The sequence below is a fragment of the Gymnogyps californianus genome, chromosome 5 (assembly GCF_018139145.2).
Source record: "Gymnogyps californianus isolate 813 chromosome 5, ASM1813914v2, whole genome shotgun sequence".
In the NCBI taxonomy this organism is placed as follows: Eukaryota; Metazoa; Chordata; class Aves; order Accipitriformes; family Cathartidae; genus Gymnogyps; species Gymnogyps californianus.
This window is the reverse complement of record NC_059475.1, coordinates 46,683,534-46,708,672: the sequence shown is the minus strand read 5'-3', so window position 1 is coordinate 46,708,672 and position 25,139 is coordinate 46,683,534. Positions and strand designations below refer to the sequence as shown.

Sequence of the window (25,139 nt, the reverse complement as noted above, 5' to 3'; positions counted from 1 at the left end):
ACAGGCAAAGTCATGGAACTAGTCAATGTTTTTGGTGGCATATTTCTTTTCAAACAAACAGTTAAGATTGTGCAGCCAAACAGAACTGTGGTGAAATTGCTTTTTGGTGCTCTAGAATAAAACAAACAGTGTTCCTACTCTAGTTGTTGGAGCATAAAGATTTTTCTCTTTTCCTGGTTATTTGAACCTTGTGTCCTCTGGGGAAAGCAACTTTAAATTATGATGTGAAACAAATGATTTGGCTCTGTAAATGCAGCCCCAAGTCCCTCTGTGGTTTCCATAAGGGAGGGGAAGGAGAGTAATAAAGTTTAAGTCAATTTGCTTATTTTCTGAACCTTCAGGAAGCTTTGGAAGGCCAAAGCTTGTAGCTCCGAACTTCAGTCTAGTTAGCTTAACTATCAGTGTTTGTTAAAGAAAAGATGTAGGTTTGAAAGGAAAATGACCAGGCAATTACATATTTATAAAATGAGGAAGAGACAGAGATGCTGTTTGTGTTCAGCAAAGTGTAAAACAAGGAAGTAATGATTTGCCCTTCTGCTGCTTGAGATCGGTGGCTCAACTGCTGCAGGTGAAATCCAACTAGATTTTTAGAAGTTCTACAAATCAGTAAGTGGAAAATTACTGAAAAGAAATTCTGAGGGATATCTAAGAAAGGCGCATGCATCTCCCTAAGCAATTTCATGGGGCAAGAGGAGCAACACAGGCTTAAAGAAAGGCTAAGCACTTCTGATGCACTTATGGTGTCCCAGACAGGAAGCCTGCGATCTCCAGCCGGCTAAGGATTTATATCTGAAAAGATTCAAGAAATATAACTGTTTGTCTGAACAAATTTAGTTGTCCAGTTTCAGGCTCACTCTTTGAATAAGCAATCTGCCTAGGCGGACAAGCTATAGCCTAGCTTGCTTGCAAGTAGAAAGGGTCAGAGCTGGGCTCCGAGGGGCTGAGGAGGGAGCTCCGGGACCCGCAGGCGGCCGCACCTGCATGTGGCCGAAGTCCGTGACGCCCATGGCGGGGAGGCTGGAGCAGTTCGCGAGGATGAGGCGGCGGCCGGTGATGCCGTTGGCCCTGAAGCACTCCTGGGCAGGGAAGCGGAGAGAAAGGCGGGTGGGCCGCGGGCCGCCCTCGGCCACTACCGCGCCCCCCTCGCCGCTCACACACACTCATACACACAGAGAGTTCAGGGCCACCGGTTCCGGCGGCGGTGAGGGCGGGGGCTTTCCGCCCGGGCCGGCAGCCCCGCACCTCGTACTGGGGGAAGCCGAGCTGCACCACCCACTCAGCCACCTCCGCGACGCTCCAGGCCAGGAAGGGGCAGGTGGACCGCGGCCCCCCCGCGCCCTGGGGCTCGGGCTCCGGCCCCTCAGCCGCCCCCGGCCCCGCGGGCCCCGGGCTCGGCTCCATCGGCGCCGTCCCCAGGCCGCCACGGTAACGCGTCCTTCCGGGCCCCCGTTCCCGTGGCAACCGCCACTTCCTGGACGTGCACCCCGTTTTCCCTTCCGCCACCATGCTGTCAGCCTACGGAGCCGCCTGCGTGCCGCGCCTCGTGGCTCTGCGGAACTACTTTTTGATTGGCTGCGTTGTCGAGGGGGGAGGCTGAGGTATGAGCACCGAGGCACCACCCTCTCCCTCCTGCCTGGCTCACACGCACTCGCTCGGCTCTTGCCGCCCCCGTACTCGGGTGTTTCCGCCGCCGGCGGCCGCAGCGCTTCGGCTCCGCTCGGCTCTTTCCGCCGCGGCGGGCTGCCGCCTTCGGCTCCGCGCGCGTCGGCCGCCCGCTCAGCCCTGCCCATGTCGGACGTGCTGGCCGCCGCCGCCGGCTCCTGCTTCGAGCCCCCGGCCGCCGGGGAGCCGGGCGGCCGCGGCGGCCCCGCGCCCCAGGTCCCCTCAGGTACGGGCTCGGCAGGGGAGGGGGCAGCCGGGCTGGCCGCGGGGGGCAGCGGGAGCGGCTCCCCGCCTGCGCGCTTCACTCCCGGCGGCGGCGAGCGCTTGCAGCTCGGCCGGGGTCCCTGAGGAGGAGCCCCGCCGGCGGCGGGGCGGGCTGCCGGGCAGTGCCTGAGGGGCTGCCGGCGGTGCGTATTTGAGTGTTGGCCTTACGGCCAGGGAGGATGCCGTGAGTTTCCTTTCCGCGGTGGGTTTCCTCGTTTCTCCCGCAGAAGCCTTATTTCCACGGTGGCAGTTTGCTTCGGTGAAAATACGGTACCCCTTGCGAAGAGCAGCATCGGGAATTAGCCCTTGGCTAATATTTGCTCTACCGGGTGGGGTGGCTGCTGGGGCGAAAGGGGCAGGCTGTGGTGTCCAGGCGTACCCTTCTGCAGCTGGCACCTGCGCTTAGGGAGGACCCACAGCACCGCTGCGCCCTGGGCTGCTCGGCTCCTCTGCCGCTCGAGTGCCTGAAACTACAGCAACAGTTCCCGGTGTTTCTTCCCTGCAGCGGAAAGAGCGAGGACTGATGGAGGTTTTTTAGAGACAGGGTGCTTTCCCCGCTGAAAGAGGCCCCGTCTAGCCGGGAGCTGGACTACCCTCACCATGCGGTCTCTGCCGTGGGCTGGGGGCCTGGTGCTGTACGCCCCTGGGCTGGAGGTGCCTCCCAGCTCCGAACTGACTCCGTGAAACGGCCAGTGGCTGTAAGGCATATTGTCAGAGAGCTGCAAAAGCTGGAACATGTCCATGCCCAGTTCAGTGCCTTAATGCGATCAGACAGCAGGGCTGTGGAGCGCATACTGCAGTCATATGGGGACAGAGCTTTCCCATAGTTCAGGAGACTCGGGGGAGACCAGGAGCCATCTTTATAGACAGTCCTTTTAGCACTGACCTAGGAATTTCCATCTCGTCAGTGCCCTGTGGGAACCGCTGCATGATTGCTTTTTCCAGGGCTTTGTCAGCCCAGTTTTACATGATGAAATTTGGCCTTGTTCTGTCCTTCTAAAGCTAGGATTGGTGGTTCCTGAATGAACCCTGCTTCTGAGAGTCATTCTGCACCAAAAACATGCATGGGTTTTTGTTCTCCCTTTCCTAGCGTTGAGACGATTAAAAATCTTTGTTCTGCAAGGTGCTAGATACAGCTCATAACATGAAAAACTGGTTGGCACAGCTCTTCGTTCCATAGCCATGTGACCTTGTCAACATTTGAGTGCTGGCTGTAGTTTCTCCTCCTGTCTGTGAATTCTAAAGACTGAAATTTATTTCACGTTCTCTCCGTATGTTCTGTTTGTTGTTAGAAAATGAAGACTCAGCCCAAAAGACAGACCCTGCAGATCGGCTGGTTGATTCTTTGGAGTCCAGTACTTCGCAGAGCGGGTAGGAAAATCTTTTTGTGTAGTGCAGCCCATGCACATGACAGTCTGTTTCACTCCTGTGACCTCCTCTGTATGGCAGTTGATTCTGTGCAGGTGAAGAGAAGGGACTGGAGACTGAATTGGCTGCTTTGGGACAGTATATACTGGAGCCAGTATAGGACGGGCTGTTCTTCCAGGCTTAAGGTTGTTTTAAAGCTTATGAAATGATGAAGTGTAGTTCATGGCTCAGCTATTCAAATCACAGAATCATTCAGCTTGGAAGGAACCCTGCAAGGTTTTGTAGTCCATTGTAACAGCTCATAAACTTTCAGCAGGAAATTTTCTCTAGCCTGTCTGAAGGATACTTCAATAATTAAGCATTCCCACTGTCTATAATTCTGGTGGAAGCTGAGCAAGAAAACACCTTTTACTGTTTTCTTGATAATGTTTTGGTTTTTTTCTTCAGGCTTTGTTTTCTGTGTCACTCCTTCATTAATGCTGCTGATCGACCCTGTTATCAGATGTTTGGCTTGTTATTATTTGTTGGGCATGTGGTGCTTGTGGCCGAGTCATTGCATTGGTTACAAGCACTAATACCATATACAGTGGAGTTTCATTTGCCATCATACATTTGTTGCACAGGATACAATTTGAGAAATGTGTGAGTTCATTACATCAGACAGTAGATAAACCACAGCCTCATTGAAAAAGAGGGGAGAAAAAATTGTAGGAAAAAACCCAACAAACCACCCTACTTAGTAGAACAGCAGTTTGATGCCATCTTGGCTTGATGCTAATAACATCTGTATCGGCCTTCTTGACTCCAAACATGTGTTCTTCCATCTTTTTATTATGTCCTCTAATTTTCTTCGAAGAGATTGATAGAGACTGTGAGCAAAACGGCCAAAGTAGATGCTGGATACTTGTGGATGTTACCTGATAAATTTGTCTAAGTTAGATCTCCTTTGAAAGGGACGGGGGTGGTCCAAAAGGGTTGTGTGAGGAGGAATCAGCTGATAAAGCTTGTGTAGCTCTTCCTAATTTTTCAGTGAGAGTCCTGGGCTTCAGTGGTGTCTGGAGAAAAAATTCCCAAGCTGTTAGCTCCTATGTTGATGGAGAGCCGTTTGAGCAGATGTGTGCACCTATGGTAGCAAGTGAACAAATAGCCCTTCTAGGTGTGATCATGCAACTGCTAAGCTAAAAAGCAAATGAGCTGGAAAATGATGGCATAGAAGTCCAAATTTGTCCTGGGCTGCCAGAGAAATTGTTACTGATCACTGAGAGAGTTCTTCCTTTAAAAAGTTGTCCCCTCCAAGTGTCCCTTCTTTTCTTATATTATCCATCTGCTGCCATTTTGTGTACCCTGGTGTTCAGCTCATTTGAGTTGTTCTTGCAGACCTCCTGGTCTATCATGCCATTTCTAGCAAAGGAAATCACACTGTTGAGAGAATTTAAGTAAGAAATGGCTTTATTTCTGGATAAAATCTGTACCCCCATAGGAGTAAAGATTTGGAAACAAAAGCCACATTTGCCCTGTTCTAGTCTTCTCTATGGATGCAGCAAGGAGTGTGTCTAAGTTGAGCTGTGTATGTTTTTTTTCTTAAATTATTTTTTTAAACTATTCCATGCTATACTGATAGTCTGCTCCCTTGCTAATGAGAATATTTCTCATTCCTGAAAGGAGACATTTGAGGAAATGCACGTATTTTCCATTACTGCTGTGTTCTCGTGTTTCTGAGCCTTTAGACCAAGGCAGTTGACATTGGTTTTACAGTGCTGTGAGAAGGCTTTGCTTTTCAAAAGGGCAACTGTTTCTATTCTTATTAAAGACTAGGTTGTTTCTCATGGAAGTTTCACATAGTATCTGAGAGTATGACAGAAGAGACTTTTCTGGCATGCATCCGAGTTCATTTGGGATGGTAATTCCTTCCAGCTATAGACAATATGCAGCATTTTTTTAATATAACTTAGAAGAAAACCCTCAACAGAGAACGAATGCCAAAGATGTTTCCTTTCTTGCTCATTCTTTTCCTGCTACGTACCTTTCTTTTTGTGCTAATGTCTATCTCCTCTTGTCACAGTGCAGTACTTGGACATCTTTGCTATTACTGTGCTGCTGTTGTATGTCTTATGGCTTGCTTGTCTGTGCAGCATATTTGAATATGGCAGAGACACACCTGGGTGCTCCCTGTATCTCTTGGGATTGCTAATAGGAAAGGCATAATGGGCAACATAAATAGAGGGCATTTTCAGGATGGCTGTCAAAACTGTTTTGAAACCTTTCACTGATCCAGTTGACCTCTGATGGAATATGCACATCATGTAGTAGGTGGCATAAAAGAAGTTGTCCTTTCTTGAGCAGAAAAGTTGCTACTGATTTCTGCACTTAGTACAGTGTTGGTGAGGTAGCGTGCTGTGGGGCGAGTGCAGTGAATTACTGCTGTCTAAAGGACCGTAAATACTCACTGCAGTTGCTCCCTCTGGCTGACATGGAAGCTAGTCATGTGGAGATGAGGGCAGGACTGGGGTGCAAACGGTTCTTTGTGCAGTTGGCAGGTGCTGACCACAGAAGCTTGTTCCCTTCAGTCCCTTTGAATTTGAGTTCCAGAGCAGAGTGATTCCTCTGCTGGCTGTGCCCTGCGTGCAAGTGCTAAATTGTAGCGCTCTCTTCCTCTGAAAGGTCGCAGATTGGGTCGCTTGTGAGTGCGGGTGCGACAGAGGATTCGAAGGAAGAAGCTGGTACTTTGGAAGACCAGGAAGTGGCTGAACTAGAAGAGGAGCTGCCTGACCAAATCCAGTCCCTCAAAGAGGTAGGTGGGTGTTTCTGATGTCTGAAAGCAAGGACAGAGGTGCAGCAATAGTTCTTCCACCCTCCTGCTGTGCTTATAGCTATGGGACTGAGGCTTTAAGGGTTAAGACAAAAGTAGTATTAACATAGATTCAGTTATATTTTTTTTTTCTATACATTAGCAGGAGGTAAACGTTATTGGTCTGATTTGCAAAATCCCTGTTGTGTCTTCCGCTAGTCCGTGCTTCCTTGCAGTTTTTTGCTCTCTTAAGGCTTCAAGGTTATTCTTACCTTCTGCCTCTTGTCTGGGGCTTCTGGGAATTCCCTTCTTGCAGATTTATGGAAGAGGGAACTGAAAGTGACTCTGCTGTCTTTTGTTTCTTTTGGTGAGCAGCCAATTCGTTTGCATTACAGATACAGTAGGGAAAACCTGTGCAAGTGGCACCCAGCTCAGGAGCTATGAGTTTGCATATATGAGGAGAGAGGGCTGGCCCTAGTGAACCAGATGGACTTTTAACTAGGATGCAGCAAATGCCAGTTTGATTGTGGCTGTAGTCTAGATGCACACAGAGCTGAAAGGCTCTCCCTAGAGAGATTGTGTCTTGGGAATTCTTTCCAAGAGTAGTCAGCTAAATCTGTAAAGCTGTTGCTTTGTTGAGAGGGGACAATTAACTCTGAGGCAGAGGCAAAGGTGTCCCTGCCAGGGACTCTAGGGGAGGCCAAGGAGTGTGTAATTTGTGAGACTAATGCAGCATTTGACTTCGAAATTCATGATGTTGGTGTTGTGGGGGAAATAATGCAAAGAGGTGTCTCGGAGCCAGCCAGTTCTTTTTAACTAATAGAAGCTTCTGCAGCGTCTGACTTGGCTTCAGAAAGATGTGTGAATTACTAATGAGTTGTTTTAAATCCAGCTGGGGACTTTCATACCAGGGCGGTCTTTGTGACAATGTTTCTCATGTGCTTTGTGCAGGAAGCTGTTGTTCGGATAACCAACTACCATGTACTTCAAGGAGCAGGGGATATAGTCATGATTCAGTCAGATCACACTGGTGCTGTGGATATCCTTTCAGCTGAGCTGGAGACTGCAGACCTCCTTGGGGAGCAGAGGAAAGGTGAGTCCTGAAAGGAAAACACTTGTTGGGGCCACTTTTTAAGTGCCTGCCCTGGCTAGAGAAGAGCAGAGGCTGTCTTGGAGACACTGCTAATTCGTGCTGGAAATTTGGGCTCCTGGTTAGCGAGTGGGAAAACTTCACATCCAAGGCTTCTGGGAGCCGGCTCCAGAATGCAAAAGCCTTATCAGAAATAGCTTCACTGTTTTCAGATAGCAGTTTGTCAGTAGTGAAAAGTCAGGTAAGCCCATGATCTTTTCCCTTGTCTCAGCTCAGCCTCCCCCTCTGGCTCCACCTACCATGTGGACAACTGAGAAGACAAAGGAATTCAAAGCCAAGATGGGAAAGGAGAAGAATGGCCAGATGGTGGTGAAGCGAGGCGAGGTGGTGACAGTCCGTGTGCCAACTCATCCTAATGGGAAATGCATTTGTTGGGAGTTTGCTACAGATGACTACGACATTGGGTTTGGAGTCTATTTTGACTGGACCACAGTTACTAGCACTGCCATTACTGTTCAGGTCAGTGAATCCAGTGATGAGGAGGATGAAGAAGAGGAGGAGGAAATTGAAGGTTAGTGCAGAGCTTATAAGGGTTAATTTGTGGTGCTTGTTGCCATGCTGCTGAGAGTGTCTGTCAGATGCTGTAATTTCCATCTACTTTGTTTACTCAGCCTACTTGTTATCTCTGCAGCCTTTTGGGTTCTTGGTTAGGCTGTGATGAGAAAGCATTTAGCCCTTCCTGCTTCAGCATATGTCAATGGCTGTCCTTCTCCAAGAGCATTCTTAAAATTGAATGCATTGAAAAGTAAAATCAGAACTCACTTGTTCAACTTCTAGCTGATAAAAAGATTAGGGTCTGAAACTTTAACTTGACTGTTTTTCTTAGCCTCTCAGATTGAGAAATTTCTGGTGGTAAGTAGGAGCAAAAAGGTTTTGTTTCTGGGTTTTTTTTGTTTGGTTGGGGTTTTTTTCCGCCAGTACATCAGTAGCTCCTGCTGACTGCGTTTGAGAGGATTGCTACCTGTGTCTTTGTACTTGTGAAACACACAGCAATGTTGCCTGTTCTGTGGCTTCAGTGTATGTGTGACCAGTGTAGCTGGGGGGTTCATATCTGAAATTGATTTTGCAGGCCCTCCAAAGAGGGGTATGTTCCTGTATGAGGAATCCTCTTGGAGAAGTGAATTGAGGACATAAACACAGTGAGGTTATAGCTAAGAGCTTTTCTGCCTTTCTTTTGCTTCAAGTCTATATCACTGGACCACTGTTGTGTGTATAAAAGCAGTGAGGTGTGTCTAAAAGGTAAGTCCAGGGAGAGGAGACCAGGCTGGCAGGCAAGTGGATATTGTCCCATCAGCATTCCCAAGAGAACTGGTTCTCTACATGTCCTTTGTCTTGATAAGGAAAGCTGGACTTTGTGGGTATTGTTTGCAGAAAGGTCAGAGCAGACGCTATGGGTAATGCTATCATAGTTAGCCTTCCATATGTCTGCATGCCTCTGCTGCATTCTGGTCTCGGTGATCTTTTTCTGGACTACCTAGTGGCTTAACTGGCTCTGGCCTACTTACTTGTCTCCTCTCTCCCATTCAGGACTCGCCCCTGTTGGTGACGTGGAAAGGGGCTCCAAAAGCTATCTGCGGAACCGCTATGGAGAGATCATGCCCGTATATCGGAGGAACAGCCATCGGGAGGTGCAGGCAGGCAGCCACGAGTACCCAGGCGAGGGCATCTACCTGCTGAAATTTGATAACTCGTACTCTCTCCTCCGTAATAAGACTCTGTTCTTTCATGTCTATTACACTAGCTGAAGAAAAGGGAAGGGGCAGGGACGGCAGGCAGGTGATGGTGAGCGTAGCAGGCTGCCACCCAGCCCTGGTACTGCCTGATGGGCACTCCTGTGTGACAGAACCAAGGCACAATTCTGCCGGCTCCTCTTCAGACACTAACTGGTTTCTCCCCACACCCTCCTTCCCTGCTGTCCCAGTGGAGAAAGGTAGTTGTGACTGCCTGGTTGTCCACAGGCAGCTGCTCTTTCTGTAAAACTTCGGGAGGTCTGCTCTGTGCAGGCATCGGGCTGGGCCTTCATGTCACAGCCGGTAAATGCCCAGAGGCCAGGTTCAGGTGGTCGTGGTTTTGATCTGTTGTGCTGGTACGAAATGAAGTGAAAATATTCTTGATCTGTTACTATTTTGTGAATAACTTTTCCAACTCTCCTGCTGCATTTGCATCACTAGAGGGCAGCTGTCAGCTGCAGTGAGCCAAAAGCACAGCTGGCTTGTCACCTAGCCACTGGTAATCTCATCACCTACCACTACTACATGTCACCAGCAACCAGCGCTTCCTTCACTCGTGTGGGTGGGGGTGCAGCTGGCCAGCGGCAGCCCATGCTGCAGTGGCTAGGCCATGCTACAACAGCGGGTCCCCAACGGCAGTCACGGCATGTGTTTGCACAGGGGGTGGGGGGAGGGTGCACAGCTAGAAGTCCATACGAAGGTTTTCCTACAGATTAAGAATTGGATTTTATACCTGTTGATTGTAGGGATATGTAGATATTAAAACTTCAGTGACCACCAAAAGTTTTTTCTGTAATCCAGATGTGAAGCAGAAGAAATTACTTACTGCTGTGCTGAGTAAATACAAAAAGGTTGGAGTACAACCAATAAATACACAGGAAATGTTTCTTAGTAGCAGCATGTTGGTTCACTGGTATTGCTGCCAGCTGGATAATACCATATGTAGCAAGGAAAAGGCTCCCCAGAGAAGTGTAGCTTGTCAGTTGCTATTGCTGTTGCAAAGGTATTGTTAGAAAAGAACATCCCTGCTCAGAAACTCAAAAGGTGTAGGATTTAACCAATCCTTTCTGTGAACCAGAATCAGCAAGGCTGTTGCTAGCCCTGATCACATGGTAAAGGATGGAGTTCCTTGGCATGTTTTGGTGGCTAGCGATGGCATTAGTGATCACCTTTTGCTCAAGTACTGGCGGAGTTGAACAAGGATTAAGTTAATCCTTCAGAGATGAATTTTAAATCATGTTTATCTGTAACTGTTGTTTATTTCAATACTTTTAACTTGAAATCATTCTCTTTTCTAAGAATACTGCTGTTTTTACATTTTGATACCTCTTTGCAGAGACACAAAATGGCTGTTTGCATGGTGATTCTAGTAGAGTTCTGAGTTTTATTTTTAAATCCTCCAGGTAAAGCACCTCTACTTGGTCCGTCCCTTCTACTGAGAGGGAATGATGGACAAAATTATTTTGGGATTAAAGCCAAAGATTTCACTCTTGCAGGAGGGCTGCATATTTCCTATTAAGGCTATATTGTAATGCTGTGCAATTTGCTCCATATTCAAGCTCTTCTTTTAACTATCTCTGGTTACTTTTTCACTGCCCCAGAGCACTTAGTAGGTCAAAACAGTAAGAGAGCAGTCAGTCTACAGCAGAGCAGCCCAAGCTGGGAGCAGGAGGAGTGGAAATGCAAAGAACACTGGCTGGAGCACAGTGGCTTTCTGGGTGAGCAGGCAGGGAGCAGAGTTGGTCAGGGTAAGGACCAGAGTTGTTGCTGCTTTGGGCCCTGAGATGGGGAGAAAATAGCTGCCTTTCTCAAAAGAGAGAGGGAGCATGTGCACCTGGGCGGGGGCGAGGGGGGAACTGCAAAGCTGCCTTATTCAAGCAGGGGCAACCACAGGACAACCTTGCAGAGAGACAGAACAGTAGGGCTTGGTATCTGTCAGAGTAAGATGCTCTTTGATTTAGCAGCTTGGGGAGGACTATACCTTCAGCCTTTCTTGGGGGAGATGAAGGACCATCCTGCGGCCTTTGTATAGCACTTGAATCAGGCCTGAGCAACTTGGGTAAGGTGCTCTTCTTTTTTTTCATCCTTTGTCTATCAAGTTCCTAGACACTAAACAGAAGAAGATAGAAAAGACCCTTCAGTCTGACCATAACGTCAGCACTGCCCCACTCGATGACTGCGTTTGGTCCTTTGCTGTGAGATCTGCAGAACCCTGCGTGCACTTTCTGGTTAATGTATGATGCACTGTCTGACACCCACTCCACTTTCTAATTAGGATTTATTTACGATGAAGGGAACTCTGACCTGTACGTACATTAGATATTCCAGAATTGTTGATCCTCAGTTGCACAGCTTATTGCTGGCTAGTGGGGTATCTCCACTAAAAAACTATTTCCCTTATAGTGTGGTGTCCCTGTTGCTAACTCACAGCTACTTCCCCCTCCTGTCTGTTGCTCATATTAAGGTCTGAAATATATTTTGTCATGTTTTAAGAAGTTAATAAGGCCTGCCTCACAACCAATTTTCATCACTCACTGACACACAAATAGTATGTGCCAGTTTTCAAGCCATTAGTTAGTGGTTTTAGTTAAGATAAGTTGCATTGTAGATGGTAATCCTATTGCTCAGTTCTAGCTTTCTGAAGTGTGGACCAACCTTTAATAAGGCTCAGGTCACTTGTTTGGAACTGTGCCCGTCTCCTAGTCTCATTGACTTAAGCCCAACAGCAGCATTGAATAGGGTATGTCATCCCAATCAGCATGTGCCCCGTCTGCAAAGGCAGTGTGCCCATAGATAGGCCTGCTGCAGTGGAACTGAAAGCATTCGGTGTGTGTTACTTCACTGCTTAAGTTTCCCAGAAGTATCTGGTATGTCTTTTGAACACAAGATAGTTTTAGGCACAGAATGTTTCATCTGCAGGAAACAGAAGCTTCACAGTTGTACAGGGTAATTCCTCTTTTTGTTTATTTAATTTCCACATTACATATGCTGTTTCTCAGGTATTCAGATAGCATTAATTATCCAAGTGACAACTCCTCTTTGGAACAGTATATAGTCTTTATTCATTTTCTGATAAATCCAATAGATTGGCTGTGTGGCTAGTGATTAACAGCAGCCATTCCCAATGCAGCATTCAAAATTGAACCCATAGTTGGTTCAAAGAAGTAATCTTATTTCTCATGCATCCTTTTTTTCAGTTTGGTGTATCTCCTGCATTTGTATCCAATCCTGCTATCTGGCTGAGGCAGTGATGGAAACCCTTGTTATTTGAATCGGAGACCGTTGGAACTAGACCTTGAGTCTAGAAAGAAAAATTAATTAAAAAGGCAGTTGCACTTCAGAGAGGGAAATCAATCCTCGAGAAAGGAAAATTCCTTCTTTGTTTCTGTAGAAGGAAAATTTCAGATAAGTTTTTAAAATGTGTTTCTTCTCCCTGTAAATTGTGTCTAGAAATTAAAAAAGCTAAATCAAGGAGGAAGCTTCTTTTGCATTTTGGGTTTGCTTTTGTGAAAGCACAAAATTGTTTTCCATTTTGTTTTTAATATAATTTAGATCTAGAAATAAGATTTACATGTTCAGCCAGAGATATGACAGACCTGTAGTGCAGGACTTGTATAAAAATTAGCTTGTATAATTGTTTATTTATAATAATGGTGACAATCTGTTGGGCAGTTTTTTTATGTCAAAGAAGGTCATAAGCTCTCCATTGTTTTCTCTTCCCTCCCCCCCTTTCAGTGTAATGTAGCAGCAGTTTAAAATGTATGTGTTTTACTGAGGACAGAGAGTTAAAATTGCTTAAATCAGGGACTACTTGTACTGATTTAATTTACTCACAAACTCTTTGGAGGCCTGTAATATGGATTCTTGTGAAAGGTTATTGGTGTCAGACAGGCTAGTTGCAATTAGTGCTTGGGACCCATTTAATAGTTACGTAGATTATTATTGGTAATGATCTGTTTACATGAACAGGTAAGACGAAAATGCGTAAGAGAAAGAGCTTAGTTGTCTGACTTCAGGTGCTAAGAAGAAAGTCGAGTTACTATGCAACCGAGTCTAAAAGACAGCCACATGCCTTTCTTTTTGGCTCTACCCTGTGCACTTGTCTCCTTGTAGCTGTGTGTGCATGTAACCTTCATCTGTGGCCTGCAGTGGGTCAGGTATCGTGGTGCTGGACCTGGTGAGGTGGGTTAGAGGTGAACCTTGTCACATGTCTAGTTGCTGAAAGACTTATTCATTCTTGTGGTGAATTAGGATAGAGAATGAATCCCTAAATGAGTTCACTTTTATCCCCACTGCTTATACCCTTCCTTCTTGTCTTACTACCCCTACTAAAGCCACTCTACAGAGGATTTATCACAAGGTGCCTTAGGAACAAGGAGCATGTCTGAAATAAGAGCCATGGATGTCATTAATCCAAGGGATTTCTTCTCCTTATTTCTCTGCCCATTTGGGTAGAGGGGAGGCACCTCCTAAGGTCAGGCGAGGAGAGCCCTTATAGGCTGTTCCTGGAGATTTAAGCTGTTCATTAGACTACCTTGTTGCTGTAAGATGAGTAGTAGAATGGTGTTTGAGTTTCCTGGTGCCATAAGATCTTTGCCTTTCAAAATCACACACTGCTGTCAGATACCGAGGAACACCAGAGGACTACTCCTTTTGATATGCTGATGCTAAACCTGAGGACCAGAGGAATGCTAGATAGATGCAGAAGAGCATTCCTTGTGGCCATTCATCATTTTCTCTAAAAAGAGTGTCTGAATCCAGTGTTGTGAGTGGTGTGTGCTTATGTGTATTGAGGCTGGATAAGAGACCAAAGCAACAAAGTTTTTTTGATCTACAAGTGTGAGAGAAAAGACTGTTTCTCCTTTTCTCATAGCTGGGAAAATATTGGATGTGACAATGTCATGTAGATGTAGCAGAACATCTCCGTTGGTAGAATGAAAAACTAGGAACTGATCATGTTAAGTACATTGGCTAATTAGACTGTGAAGGAAGCCAGGAGTTTAGCAGCAAAGTGCTAAGTCATTTATCTAAATAAATTGATTTGCAGTAAACACCAACTAAATAAAGTTTTAGAAGGTACATGAAATTGCAGAGTTCAAATACATCTTGCTAGGAGGAGAATTTTCTGTGGGGTTATTCCACATTTGCCTCCAAAGAGTCTCTGGCAACTTATTCTGAAACACTGGTGCTGTTGCAGCTGAAGACACAACATCAGGCGGGGTGGACGGTGGGTCTGACTCCCCTTGGCTTTTCTGCATTCCATTCTGGATTTCACATGTTGCTTTCTCAGAAGCTTCATCACAAGAAATGTACTGTTTATTAGGCAGGGAGAGAGGAAGAATTTTGTGATCAATCAATGAGGGCTATCTGGTTTAAGCCCATCTTGCCCCCCATCTGGGCAAGAAGCTGGATGCCAACCATTAAGCTCAGAGCTAAGGAGGCTTTGCCAAGTAATGACCTTGAAGTTTAGGAGCTGTGTTTGGAAATTACAAATAGCTGGAGATTGTCTCCCTGCAACCTCCAGGATGCCCTGGTGACTATCTGCCCTCCTCAGAGGGAAGCAGTCTGCTCTCAACTCGCTGCTTCAAGCTGCTAGCATGGTCTTTCAATGGGGAACATCTTGTAGTTGGTCATACTTTTTTCAGACCTATATTCTTGTGAACTGTGGTGGTTGTCTGTCAGTCCTTATCTATGTGATGTGAGTATTTTTTATGTCCTGTGATTTCAAAATTGAGTTCTCGGTGCCAACCGTTTGCTTTTCATGTCCTCCCAAGATAAGAGTTTTAAATGGAGGAGAGGATATTTCAACAAAATGTGGCACTGAACCTCTTGCTGAAGGGCACGTACAAAGACTATTTATAGTGTGCTTGCATTCCTTCTATGCTTGGTTTGTATTGTTTATATTTGATGTGTTGTGGCTGATTTGTAATAGTATATTGGAACTTATTCCCTTTAAATAAACTTTTCACTATGCAACCAAGAACTTTGTCTTCTGTTTAAAGCAAGTGAGTGTCTTGATATGAAAAACTGAACTACGACTTTCCAACAAAACAAGAATACAATTAAACTTAGTTTTATGAGCAAAGAGGAGGCAAATACTCAAAATGTACTTTGCAGTGTACTGGACATTCTGGTTGCAAATGGACAGGAAAATGCTGTGTTGTCAGCTGGTGATGACTGTTCCAGCCAGGAAATTTTCTATCTGTTAAAATGACTTGCTGGGATATTTTTTTAATTCTTCAGATTCTCTGCAATGCTTGAGATTATACTGAATTGCCTGAATTGGAGAGGAACAAGCAAGTAGCCAAGCTCATATCATGGACATGGGTACAGTTTGAATGCTTTACCCTCCAGTGCTTCGTATTGGTACTTTTCATCTCCATTTGCAGAGATCCCCTATAGCTAGCTATTCCATTATTTCAGCTTTCAATCTGAAGGATTAAAAATATCTCTTCAGTTACTAAGTAGTGATTAAATTGTCTAGATAAAAGTGTTTGCCCTTCATAGCTGCTTGCCCATCAACTTTATCTTACTATGAAGACTATATTTACATGCCCTGAAGGAAGCACCTGCTGGTCAAAATGAGGAATGATACCTGCAGCCTGAGCCATCCTTCCTCACTTGTCTCGTTATGAAGCTGAGTAGGACAAGGGCTGCAGAAGTTCAGTTGTCTCTGTTCTAGTCCTGTGTTTCCTTGGAGCACTTTTATAAAATAATTGATAGGCAGGAGCAATCATTAAAGCAAGTTGATCAAAGGGATAGATCATGCTGCCAAGTTAGAGATGTTTCATCTTGTTTTAAGACCACTGAAGAGAAACAGTGCTACAGCTATTTGATTACCATGCACTCACTATGAATCCCTGTCCTTGTGCTTGGCTCGGGCATATGGCCAAGAAGAAAACTAAGCAACTTGGTTGGGATGCAGGGAAGTGATGTGAAATTTCACAACATCAGTTCTTTCCCACCCTTTCTGTAACTTTTGTGGTTGGGCTGCAGCAGAAATGCTCTGATCACGAGCTGCTCAGTGAAGATCTCTCAGCAGGCTTTGTTGGCTCTGCCTGGGAAGTGACTTCCATGTTCCAGCTGCACATGGAGAATATCATTCTGTGGCTGCTGGAGCCCTGTCATTGCTTTTAGTGGTGTTTGATTACTAAGCTTAGCAGAGCTATTCATTGTTATACAGGTGCTATTGGATACACAGTGGAGTCTCTGTAGTAATACATACAGATTTAATTATTGTTTAAGGAGGATCTGCCACCATCCTGCCTTCTCTTAGTAGTAGCCCCGACTGTGGAATAAAAGCAGCAAGTTTCACACCTGCTCCTTTTTATGAGAGCTACAAGAAATGTGTACAGATACCATCATTTAGGAATCGGCAAACAAGCTATCCCTCCCCGGAAAGGGATGTGTGGCTTGGGGTCTAGCAATGAGTGTAATTTGCTACGGCGGCGAGGGTGGGCTTGGCTTAGGACGGCCGGAGCTGCTGCCCGTGCTCTCCCGACCCCCGCCCTGCTGCCAGGGCTGCCCCGGCGCTGCCGCTCTCGGGCGGCACTGCGCTCTCGGGCGCTCCTAACGCCGACCGAGGCGGTGCGGCCAGGGCGGGCCCCGCCCGGTGCCTCCGCTGGGAGGCCGGCGGCGGCGGATGGCCGGCGGCCGCCCGCAGCTGCGCCTCGGCGCCTTAATGGCGGCGCCCCGCGGCCCAGGCACTCGTCCGCCGCCATGCTGCCCGCCTGCCGCCGGGCCCGGCCGAGGCCGGGGGGTAACGCCCAGGAGAGCGGCCTCGCCTTCTACGTGCTCTGGGCACTGCGGGAGCCGCCGCGGCGGCTCGGCAGGTGCGGACCGGCCCTACCAGGGGCAGCCCCGCTGCGACAGGGGCTGCCCCGGGGGCTGCGAGGGGGCGGTGAGGCCGGCCCCGTCCCCGTCCCCGTCCCTGTCCCTGTCCCTGTCCAGGGGTGGGCTCCCCCGCGGGCCGGGGGCGACCTGCACGCCTCGCCCTGCCTTGCCTTGCCTTTCCTCTCTGGAGCTGCCCCTGCCTGCATGGCTGCGCTCCCCCAGCTCATGGGTGCGCTCCCGTCCCCGGCTACTGCTTACTTTCTTCATTGTATCCCTGCGCAGTCTCCTCTTTAAATGACACAAACCCTCTCCTTTCGCCCTCCCCTGGCATAAACGTGTTTTCAAGCCTTTTCGTATATTTTTTTGGACCTTCCATTTTACTCCTTGCTGATTATCTGTTTTCTGTTGTTTTTCTTCCCTCCCCTCACAGCCAGTCCAGCAAGATGGGTTTCCAGGCTTGGCTGCCCCTGCCGTTGCCAAAGCAACTGGTGGTGTTCGGGCTGGGAGACTGGAGCTGTTACTCTCCAGACACAAGCATCGCGGCGGACGTGCTGGTGTCCCCGGGTGTCGCGCCGCAGCGGGTCGGCACGCTGCAGCCCGCCCGCAGGTCGCGGCGGGAGCTGGCGCTGCCAGGGTGTCAGGAGGGGTGTCCTGGAAAAACTTTCTGCTCTGTGGTGCTGCCCAATTCTGCTGGTGTCATCCCAAAGCTGCTCAGGCCTGCCGGTCCTCCACCATGGTGTTTCTCTCTAGTGATGCCTTCAGCTTCCTTTTGGCTGCTTTCAGGGCTGGATCTTTTTTGGCTTTGGGGTGTTACCAGCTAGTGTGGGAGCAGGAATTTTTCCCTGGTCAGTGTCAAACTTGTGGGCTGAAAACCCATGGTCCCCTGTGCAGGTCTCTGGTGTGGGAAGGTGACTGGAGGACAGATATTTTCATGGCCTCGTTGAAAGAAATGGACAAAGGCAACTCTGTGAAGCTTGTCCTGACTGTCAATGGACAGGTAAAAGAACCGACATCACCGACATCCTCCTCTTCCTGCCCTGGGTCCTGAATGTTGTCACTTCTGAGCTACAGAACTTCCTCTCCTGTCCTCTCCTTTTCCTTCTCTTTGCTACTCCAAGGCAGAGCTGCCTCACGTGGATCTGTTAATGCACATCTGTGCTGAGCCTAAACGCTCTGTGATGCTCCAGGCCTATTCCCTAAACGCAGCATTGCCAAAACACCTCGTGTGTCACAGGAGATGGGCAGCAGAGAGCGGTTCACCTCCAGTTCCACTCTCTCCTGGGTCTGTGGTACTTACACAGTTGTTTTACCTTGTGCTGAAGCCCTCGGATTTAGCATCTCCCAGTGCCTGGCTTTGCTTTTCTTTGTTTATTCTGTTGGTGCTGGAGATGAAAGCTGGGCTATTCCCTTGCAGGGAATCTGTCCCTTACAAGAAACCTTTTTGCTCACCCTTTGTGGATGGAGGCCAGCACACTTGGCGTGTCCTTTTATTCTCACTGTCACTGTTTCTGCCGCAGCTGCTCCGAGGTGTCTCCAGCAGTACGCCCGCCCACCCCTTCCTTGTCCCGGAGACCACCCAGTCACCAGTGCTCCCAGCAGATGATATGCCCCTTGGCCAGGACCTGGAGGATCCTACTGGGGTATGTGTATCCTGGAGCCTTCCTCTCGTTATTTCACCCTTTGCTTAGTATCTTCTCCCTCACTCGTAGCTGCTCAGTTGATGTCTAGCAGAAACACTTGCTGCCACTCTCTTAGTGGAGACCTGTCCAAGCAAGTTTTGGAGCCGAAGATTCACTTGTGCTAAAGAAAGTGGTACTCTCCATTGAAATGCCTTTGGAAGGGTTGAATTTAACAGCCCTTGGTGGGATGATCGATCAGCGTGGTTACTCCTAGCACAGATGGCCTTTCTGCCTTTCCAGTTGCTTTGTGCTAGCTGTGCTCATCGCAGCCAGCAGTGTGAAAGCAGACCACTGGGCATATCGCAGCAGGGAGCTTCATTGCTCAGCATATATTTGGCAGCTGATACTGTTGGCATGCTGGCCCTTAAGACTCAACGGGAAGATGACCCTGAAAACAATCACCACGTGAAACTAATCTCTGGCCCAGTAGTAGACAACTCAGTTGTCTACTACTCACTCAGGTCTTTTTCTTCAGGGCTGATTTGACTGGGCCTCTTGTCACAGGTTAAGAGTCAGAGCTCAGAGGTGACTGCTAGAGCATCCATGCCTGGGAGGAAGGATGTCCGCTCACCACTGAGGACCCTGGCAGTACCCTGTGCCCTGAAGCTACCATCTGGCAAGGTGGAACACAGTGAGGCCTGGAGGAGGAGTCCTGTCCACCCCAAGAAGCCCAGGAAAGTTTTATTTGAACCCACAGCGTCTGAGAGAGATCTTGATGAAGAAGGTAACTCTGGCAGCTTCCAGGTTTATTTTACAGGTCTTGTCTGAACAATCTGTCAATGCTGCTGGGCAACAACTTCCCAGTCCATTTCTGTGTATACCTCCAAAGCACGATGGTCTTGTCTGTCTTGGCTTGCAAAATACCAAGAACTGCTCCTTAGTCCTGGATAAACTGCTTGATGAATTTTTGACTGTTGGGAAAAGGCCAGAAATAGAACATGGGATATTTTTAGTGCCAACACTCTATACCATAACCTAATATGCCTATCTCTTCATATGAGGAAAAGTGCTTTATAAATGAAGGCAAGTATTGTTAGCCTTGTTTTACAAAAGAGTAAATTGAGGCACAGGAAAGTTACCTACTGTGACGTTCTGTAAGCTCTCCATTAGTCTGTTTGTTCCCCTACTAACAGCATACCACTTGGTCCGTAGAAGACATTGGTTATTATTAAAGTATAGAGAATATGAAAAAGAATATATGTATAATTAGTAAAATTGTGCTGACTTTTCCGTAGTGAGAAGGTAGCTGCCAAGGGGTTTGGAAACAAACCCTTTAGCTTCTGGAGTGTGAATTCCAAGTCAGCTTCAGGGTGTGACCAAGTTAGTGTGTAAATGTTTGACAATAACTCAGTGGTCCCCATGTGAAGTGACTTCTTGGGACTTGGCTTGCTTCTCACAAAGGCAAATATAGCTCCATCATAAAGTCGCTTCCGCTGTAGGCAGTGTGAGAAGGGGGGAAATGAGCTTCCATCAGAGGGGTAAAATGCAATGGTGACAGCATGATGGCAGTCAAAGGAAGTGTGCCCTACTCTTACCTGTCTTCTGCATTTCTTCTGATGAGACTTTCTTCAGGATTCTTGGTCTTGCACCTTGTTTGTTGCAGTGAAGTAGCTTTGTGCTGGGGGTTGGAGGAAGGAAGGCCAAAGGGCTCTTAAACCGTGGAGCTGAGCGCTTTCCAGGGTATGTCTGCTGGCTGCTTTCTTTATGGGGCCATCTCTGTGTTTCCTCTGCAGATCTGGCGGTGGAGGAGTTGCAAGGTGAGGATCTGGTTCCTAGACCCTGGTTTGTCTTTTCAGCCATTCGGTGATGCCATTCCCTTTAATGTCACAGGCCTCTCATGCTTCATCCTTTATCTCCCCAGTGATCAAGAATAACAAGTAGGTTGTGTGTATATACTGTTCCTCTCCATGCAATTGCCCTCAGTATAGGTGCTTCCAGTACTGTCAGGCTCTCCAATACACTTCTGTAGCCCCTCTGAATCTCAGGCATACCTCTGGGTGCATAGCCCTTTGAGGCAAAGGGTAAGATGTGGAATAGACTTTGATTAAAAAGTATTTTTTAGCTTGCTCAGCCAACCGCAGGGGCCTGGGAGGGGAAAGGAGGAGGAACAGAGCAGTACAAAGAATATCTCTGGAAGCAGCTCCAGGCTTCTGGTTGCTGTATCTTAGGCACTAACAAGCTGTCCCTGGGTAGCCCTCCCTCACAAGGAGTAACACAGGGGGATAGCACAACTGGGGTATCCCTTCTGGGGATGGGTAATCAATGGGGGGCATCCAAGCCTGTCTGAAGTGGCAGCCTGTATGCATCCTACATCCAGCCAGACTCTGCTGCCTCCCTCTGCTAGCGATGTCTCTCCTAGTACAGCAATTATTCCCCAAAGCCAACAGAAAATCTTCCTCAGGGAGCTATGTCTCTTGCCACCCCAGAGGGAAGGGACCTGAGGCCTTGCCTTCCCGTTTCTCCCCTCTGAGCTTTCAGCTGCCTTGTTCTCCCCAGCAGGGAAGGGAGCTGGAGGTGTCTCGTCTGACTTTGCTCACAGCCCTGTGCTCTCCCCTCCCCAGGCAGTCCCAGCCCACGGTGGTGCCATGCCATGTGCCTCAGTGACCTGGGGACAGCTGTTCTGATCGGTGGAGAAGGTGTCAATCAGCAGTCCTGCAAGGATGCACTCTGGAAGCTGGAAATTGGTGGGGACTTTAGGGCTATCAAAGGCAATGGGGGCAGTGGGACTCGAGGACAACTCATGCAGATGGAAGGGGGTACTCAGGGGTCTGTGTGTAGGGAGGGGACAGCAAAGGTGTCACATCTCCTAGCATGGTCACCAGGCAGAGCTGACAGCGTAGGGTGCCATGAGGGGCTGTGGGGTTGTATGTGAGAGCCCTCCAGGATCTAAGGTATAAGTTCTGGAAAGAGTTCGGTGAGTTTTAAGGGGTAAAAGCAACAGTGCGGTTTGCAGTCTGTGTGTGATGACTGGTGGAGAAGTGTGAGATACAATTCCAGTGCCTTGCAGCTTTCTGCACCTCACCAATCCTCTCTTCCACCTTACTATTCCCCACCTAGTTAGTGTTCCCCTTCATTCCTTACACAGAAACATTTCTGTGTGAGTCTGCTCTAGCCCTGAATCAAAGGAGAGGAGGAGATGAAGGGAGCAAAGTCTTGAGTAAAGATTTTATGACATATTCTTTAAATCTGGAGAAATCGAGAGCATCTCTGAACTCCCACACCATCTGTCTGGTGTTGCTTCCACAGACAGTGATTTCTGGCTTCCAGTGGGTTTCCAGCTACAAAACGCCATGCCATCGTGCTTGCATGGTCACACAGCTACCTATGACCCAGACACCAAGCGCATCTACATCTTTGGGGGCATAAGGGAGGACAAAGACTACAGCAGCATCTACGTTCTGGACACAGTCACCTGGAAATGGCTCCTCGTGGCTGTAAGTACTGCAGCTCTTCCAAGACAAAAGCACAGGAGGGGTGGCAGGTCCTGCCTGAACGTGGCAATCAATGTGCCCGTATCCTTACTCCAGTAGTCTTGGTCCACTGTTGCTGCAGGTTGTCTGAGCTGCTTAGTTGGGATTGACAGATATAAGAAGGCTATGTTGAAAGGCCACAAGCTTGGCAGAAACCAGGGGCTGTGCCTACAATGAATGAAGCAACGTGAAAAAATGGTTGCTGCAGTGCTGTGTCTGAGGAAGGTCGTGGGTGGGAGGTACTGTACAAGTGGCAGAGGGAAACGGCCTCTCATTTTATATGTGCTGTTGAGAGCTGCACTGGGTGCTGAGGTGAAGAGCTGGTCTTCTCCAATCAGGGACTGCTCTGAGCACAGCAGATCTCCGAGCTCTTTAGTTGCCTGTCATGTCCTTGCAGAGGACTCTGTAAGCGAGGGACTATCTGTCTCTTTCCTGGCTAAGTCACAAGGTGGCTTTTACAGAATAAGCCTGGATGCAATCTTTCTGTTCTCTGTCGTCTTCTGAGGAAGCTGGGCTAGGAGGTTGACTTCCTTCTCATCAGAGCGTTCTGGTGGTGCAGAGTACGCAAAGGATGTACTGTCTGCCTGTGTGGCAAAGATCTGGCTGGGGAGCCAATAAAGTGAAAATTGAGACTTGTCAAACTCACTGCATGATGTGGGCCCCTTTCCTACGGGTCATGCAGCAAATAATGCACTTGTCGTAAAAAACGTACGTTGAACTTTTTCCAGGCTAAAGGGAGGACACCAGTGCTCACCTACCACAGTGCAACTATCTACCGCAAGGAGCTCTTTGTTTTTGGAGGGACTTTTCCCAAAAAGGCATCACTGGCAGTTGGACCCTGCAGCAATGTGCTCTATGTCTTCAATCCAGAGCATGAAATTTGGTACCAGCCCATCTCAGAAGGGGAGAAGCCTCTGCCTAGGCTTGGGTGAGAGTGGTCTTATTCCAGCCCTCCAAAATAGAGCAGGAAACCACTGCTCAGCTTCCCTCCCACCCCAGTGTAATTTCCTAAATATTAGGTGATTGTTCTCCACCGTTTGCTCCTTAAGATAGGGCTATAATTTGAGCAATGTGATTCCCAGTACCTCCTGTCATGAATCCTGATGGGATTCTGTCCTTGGGCTGCAGTGGCTGTGGGTAGAGGCAAGTGAAGACTGAAGCTATGGCAGCCCAATAGCAGAGGCCAAGCCAAGGCTGAAACGTCAGTTTTGGGAACTTGCTGATGATGCTTTGTTCACTTGTTTCTTCTCTGCCCAGGCATTCAGCTACTCTACTGAAGAACAAGCTGCTCATTTTTGGTGGTCGGAGGACTTCTCTCTACCTCAGTGACATGCACATCCTGGATCTGGGTAAGAAAGTCTGTGCCAGGTGGATGCCTTGGGAAGGTCCATTCTGAGGCAGAGACTGGGGAATGGGGCATACTTGATGGGAAGGTAGCATTAACATTATAAAAACTCCTGACTAGGCAATGGAGATGGAAAACTCCAGGGTTAAAAAGCGCTTTCTGGGCTAAGAGGGGAGGGAATGGGGAAAAACAAGAGACTGCTTTTTTGGAAGAAGCTGGGTAACAGAGAATGCAGGTTGCTGATGTGGCAGAGTATGGAAGTTTTTGTCTAGTTATGAGGCTGAGCTTTTTGGACGTTTCACCTGCCTTTCCCCTGGCTGTCAGGTTTCATGGAGTACACACCAGTGCCCCTCCTCGCAGGACAGCCTTCCGCGCGTTGGTAAGACCCTATTGCAGACCCAAGAGCTATCTTCTTCCTCTGTCCTTTCTCTTTGAAGCCAGGTTTAAGTGGTGCTTGTGATCAGACCCAGTTGCGTATCTCTGTCCCATTAGTCAAAATACAGTGGATAGCCCCTCTGCTGTGGGACTAGAAATTCCTGTGCTGTCGTAGTTGGTGCCTGTAGGGTGTGTGGGGGTACAGACCCCTTAGTCTCCCTGGAAATCTGCCTTTCAGGCTAGGGGAAGTTTTCTGCCATGTGCTAGTGAACTGTATTGCCTGCTGTTTGGTCTCCACAGTACCTGGAGTACAACAGACACACAGAGAGGAAGAAACTCTTGTACCAGGACTATGCTGTTCCTAAAGGGACACTATTGCCCACTAGAACAATGACCTAAATCAGCCCAAAGCCCAGCTAGCCTGCTATCTCACTCCATAGAGCAAAACATAAGAGTTTTGATAGCTCCTTCTGAGATAACGCGGTGCTTTTCAGGTCTGATTATGGCCTGACCCGCAGAGGCAAACAAACAGCTCTTTCGGGGTTATTCAGCAAGTTAGGGTAGAAGAGAAGCAGAAGTTAAATTTGATTCTGCAGCTTAAGCCCCCAGCCTCCTGAAGTCTGCCCACCCCTGCCCATTGCTGACTGAGGCAACCCCAGCGGGTTTTGCTGCAGTCACCTTTTGATTTTGCTCTGGTCACAGTTTTCATGCAGCTCTGGCTGTGTCGGACCAGAAGGTTCTGATCAGTGGAGGCTGCAATGCCAAGGGAGCCCTGCAGGATGCCTTTGTCTTTGACCTAGGTGAGTGATCCTCCCTCTTTCCATAGCTGAAGGTGACTATGGGGCTGCAGGTGTTTCTGAACACCTAGTCTGGTCCATTTGTTTCATCCCTTGCACTAGGAATGGGCTTGTCAGTATTGATAGCTCCTTTCTACTTCAGATACTCTTTCATGGAGCACGGTGATCCACCACGACCTTTGCTCTGTGGCCCGAGCTGGCCACACATTGCTTGACCTGACTCCTGCCCACCTGATGGATGTGGACAAGGAGAACAAAGAGGAGCATAACCTGCACACGGTGTTGGTCTTTGGGGGCTCCAACTGTGCTGGGACCTTCTACAACAGCACAGTCAAGATCCAGCTGGACCTAGGATAATGCACAATACTCAGAATGAGCCTGGAACAGCAAGGGCTCTTCACCAGCCTGAATACAGACATGGATGGCAATAAATGAGTCCAAGCAATATGGCAGTCCAAGTATCTATATGTAGGTGAATGCTACCTTGGCACAAGAGATCACGGGTTTGTAAAGTCTTTCCGAAGGCCGTGGGTATTGCTGTCTTAGGGTAGCCGATAATACAGCATCAGACTGGCAGAAATTCCCTCCCATATCCCTGGCTTGGTACCTGGGCTTGGGTGCCAAAACAGTCAGTGGGATCTGAGCTGAGCCTGCACAGGAACAGTCACAGGCTTCTGG

General features: G+C 48.1%; 2 protein-coding genes across 2 annotated transcripts; both read left to right on the top strand.

The window, feature by feature from the left end:
• Positions 1-1,736: 1,736 nt before the first annotated feature.
• TMED8 (transmembrane p24 trafficking protein family member 8) lies at positions 1,737-9,613 on the top strand. The gene is made up of 6 exons (XM_050897874.1): positions 1,737-1,888; positions 3,219-3,297; positions 5,956-6,085; positions 7,034-7,175; positions 7,444-7,743; positions 8,760-9,613. Exons 1-6 carry the CDS (start codon positions 1,789-1,791, stop codon positions 8,975-8,977), a joined length of 969 nt encoding a protein of 322 aa, XP_050753831.1. The 5' UTR covers positions 1,737-1,788; the 3' UTR covers positions 8,978-9,613.
• Positions 9,614-16,681: 7,068 nt separating this feature from the next.
• On the top strand, positions 16,682-24,875 carry LOC127016544 (uncharacterized). The gene is made up of 13 exons (XM_050897100.1): positions 16,682-16,794; positions 17,226-17,402; positions 17,687-17,792; positions 18,313-18,435; positions 18,979-19,198; positions 20,208-20,231; positions 21,036-21,230; positions 21,721-21,908; positions 22,673-22,872; positions 23,202-23,293; positions 23,614-23,668; positions 24,367-24,464; positions 24,604-24,875. The coding sequence occupies exons 1-13, from the start codon at positions 16,682-16,684 to the stop codon at positions 24,816-24,818; spliced, it is 1,806 nt and encodes a 601-aa protein (XP_050753057.1). The 3' UTR covers positions 24,819-24,875.
• Positions 24,876-25,139: the final 264 nt, after the last annotated feature.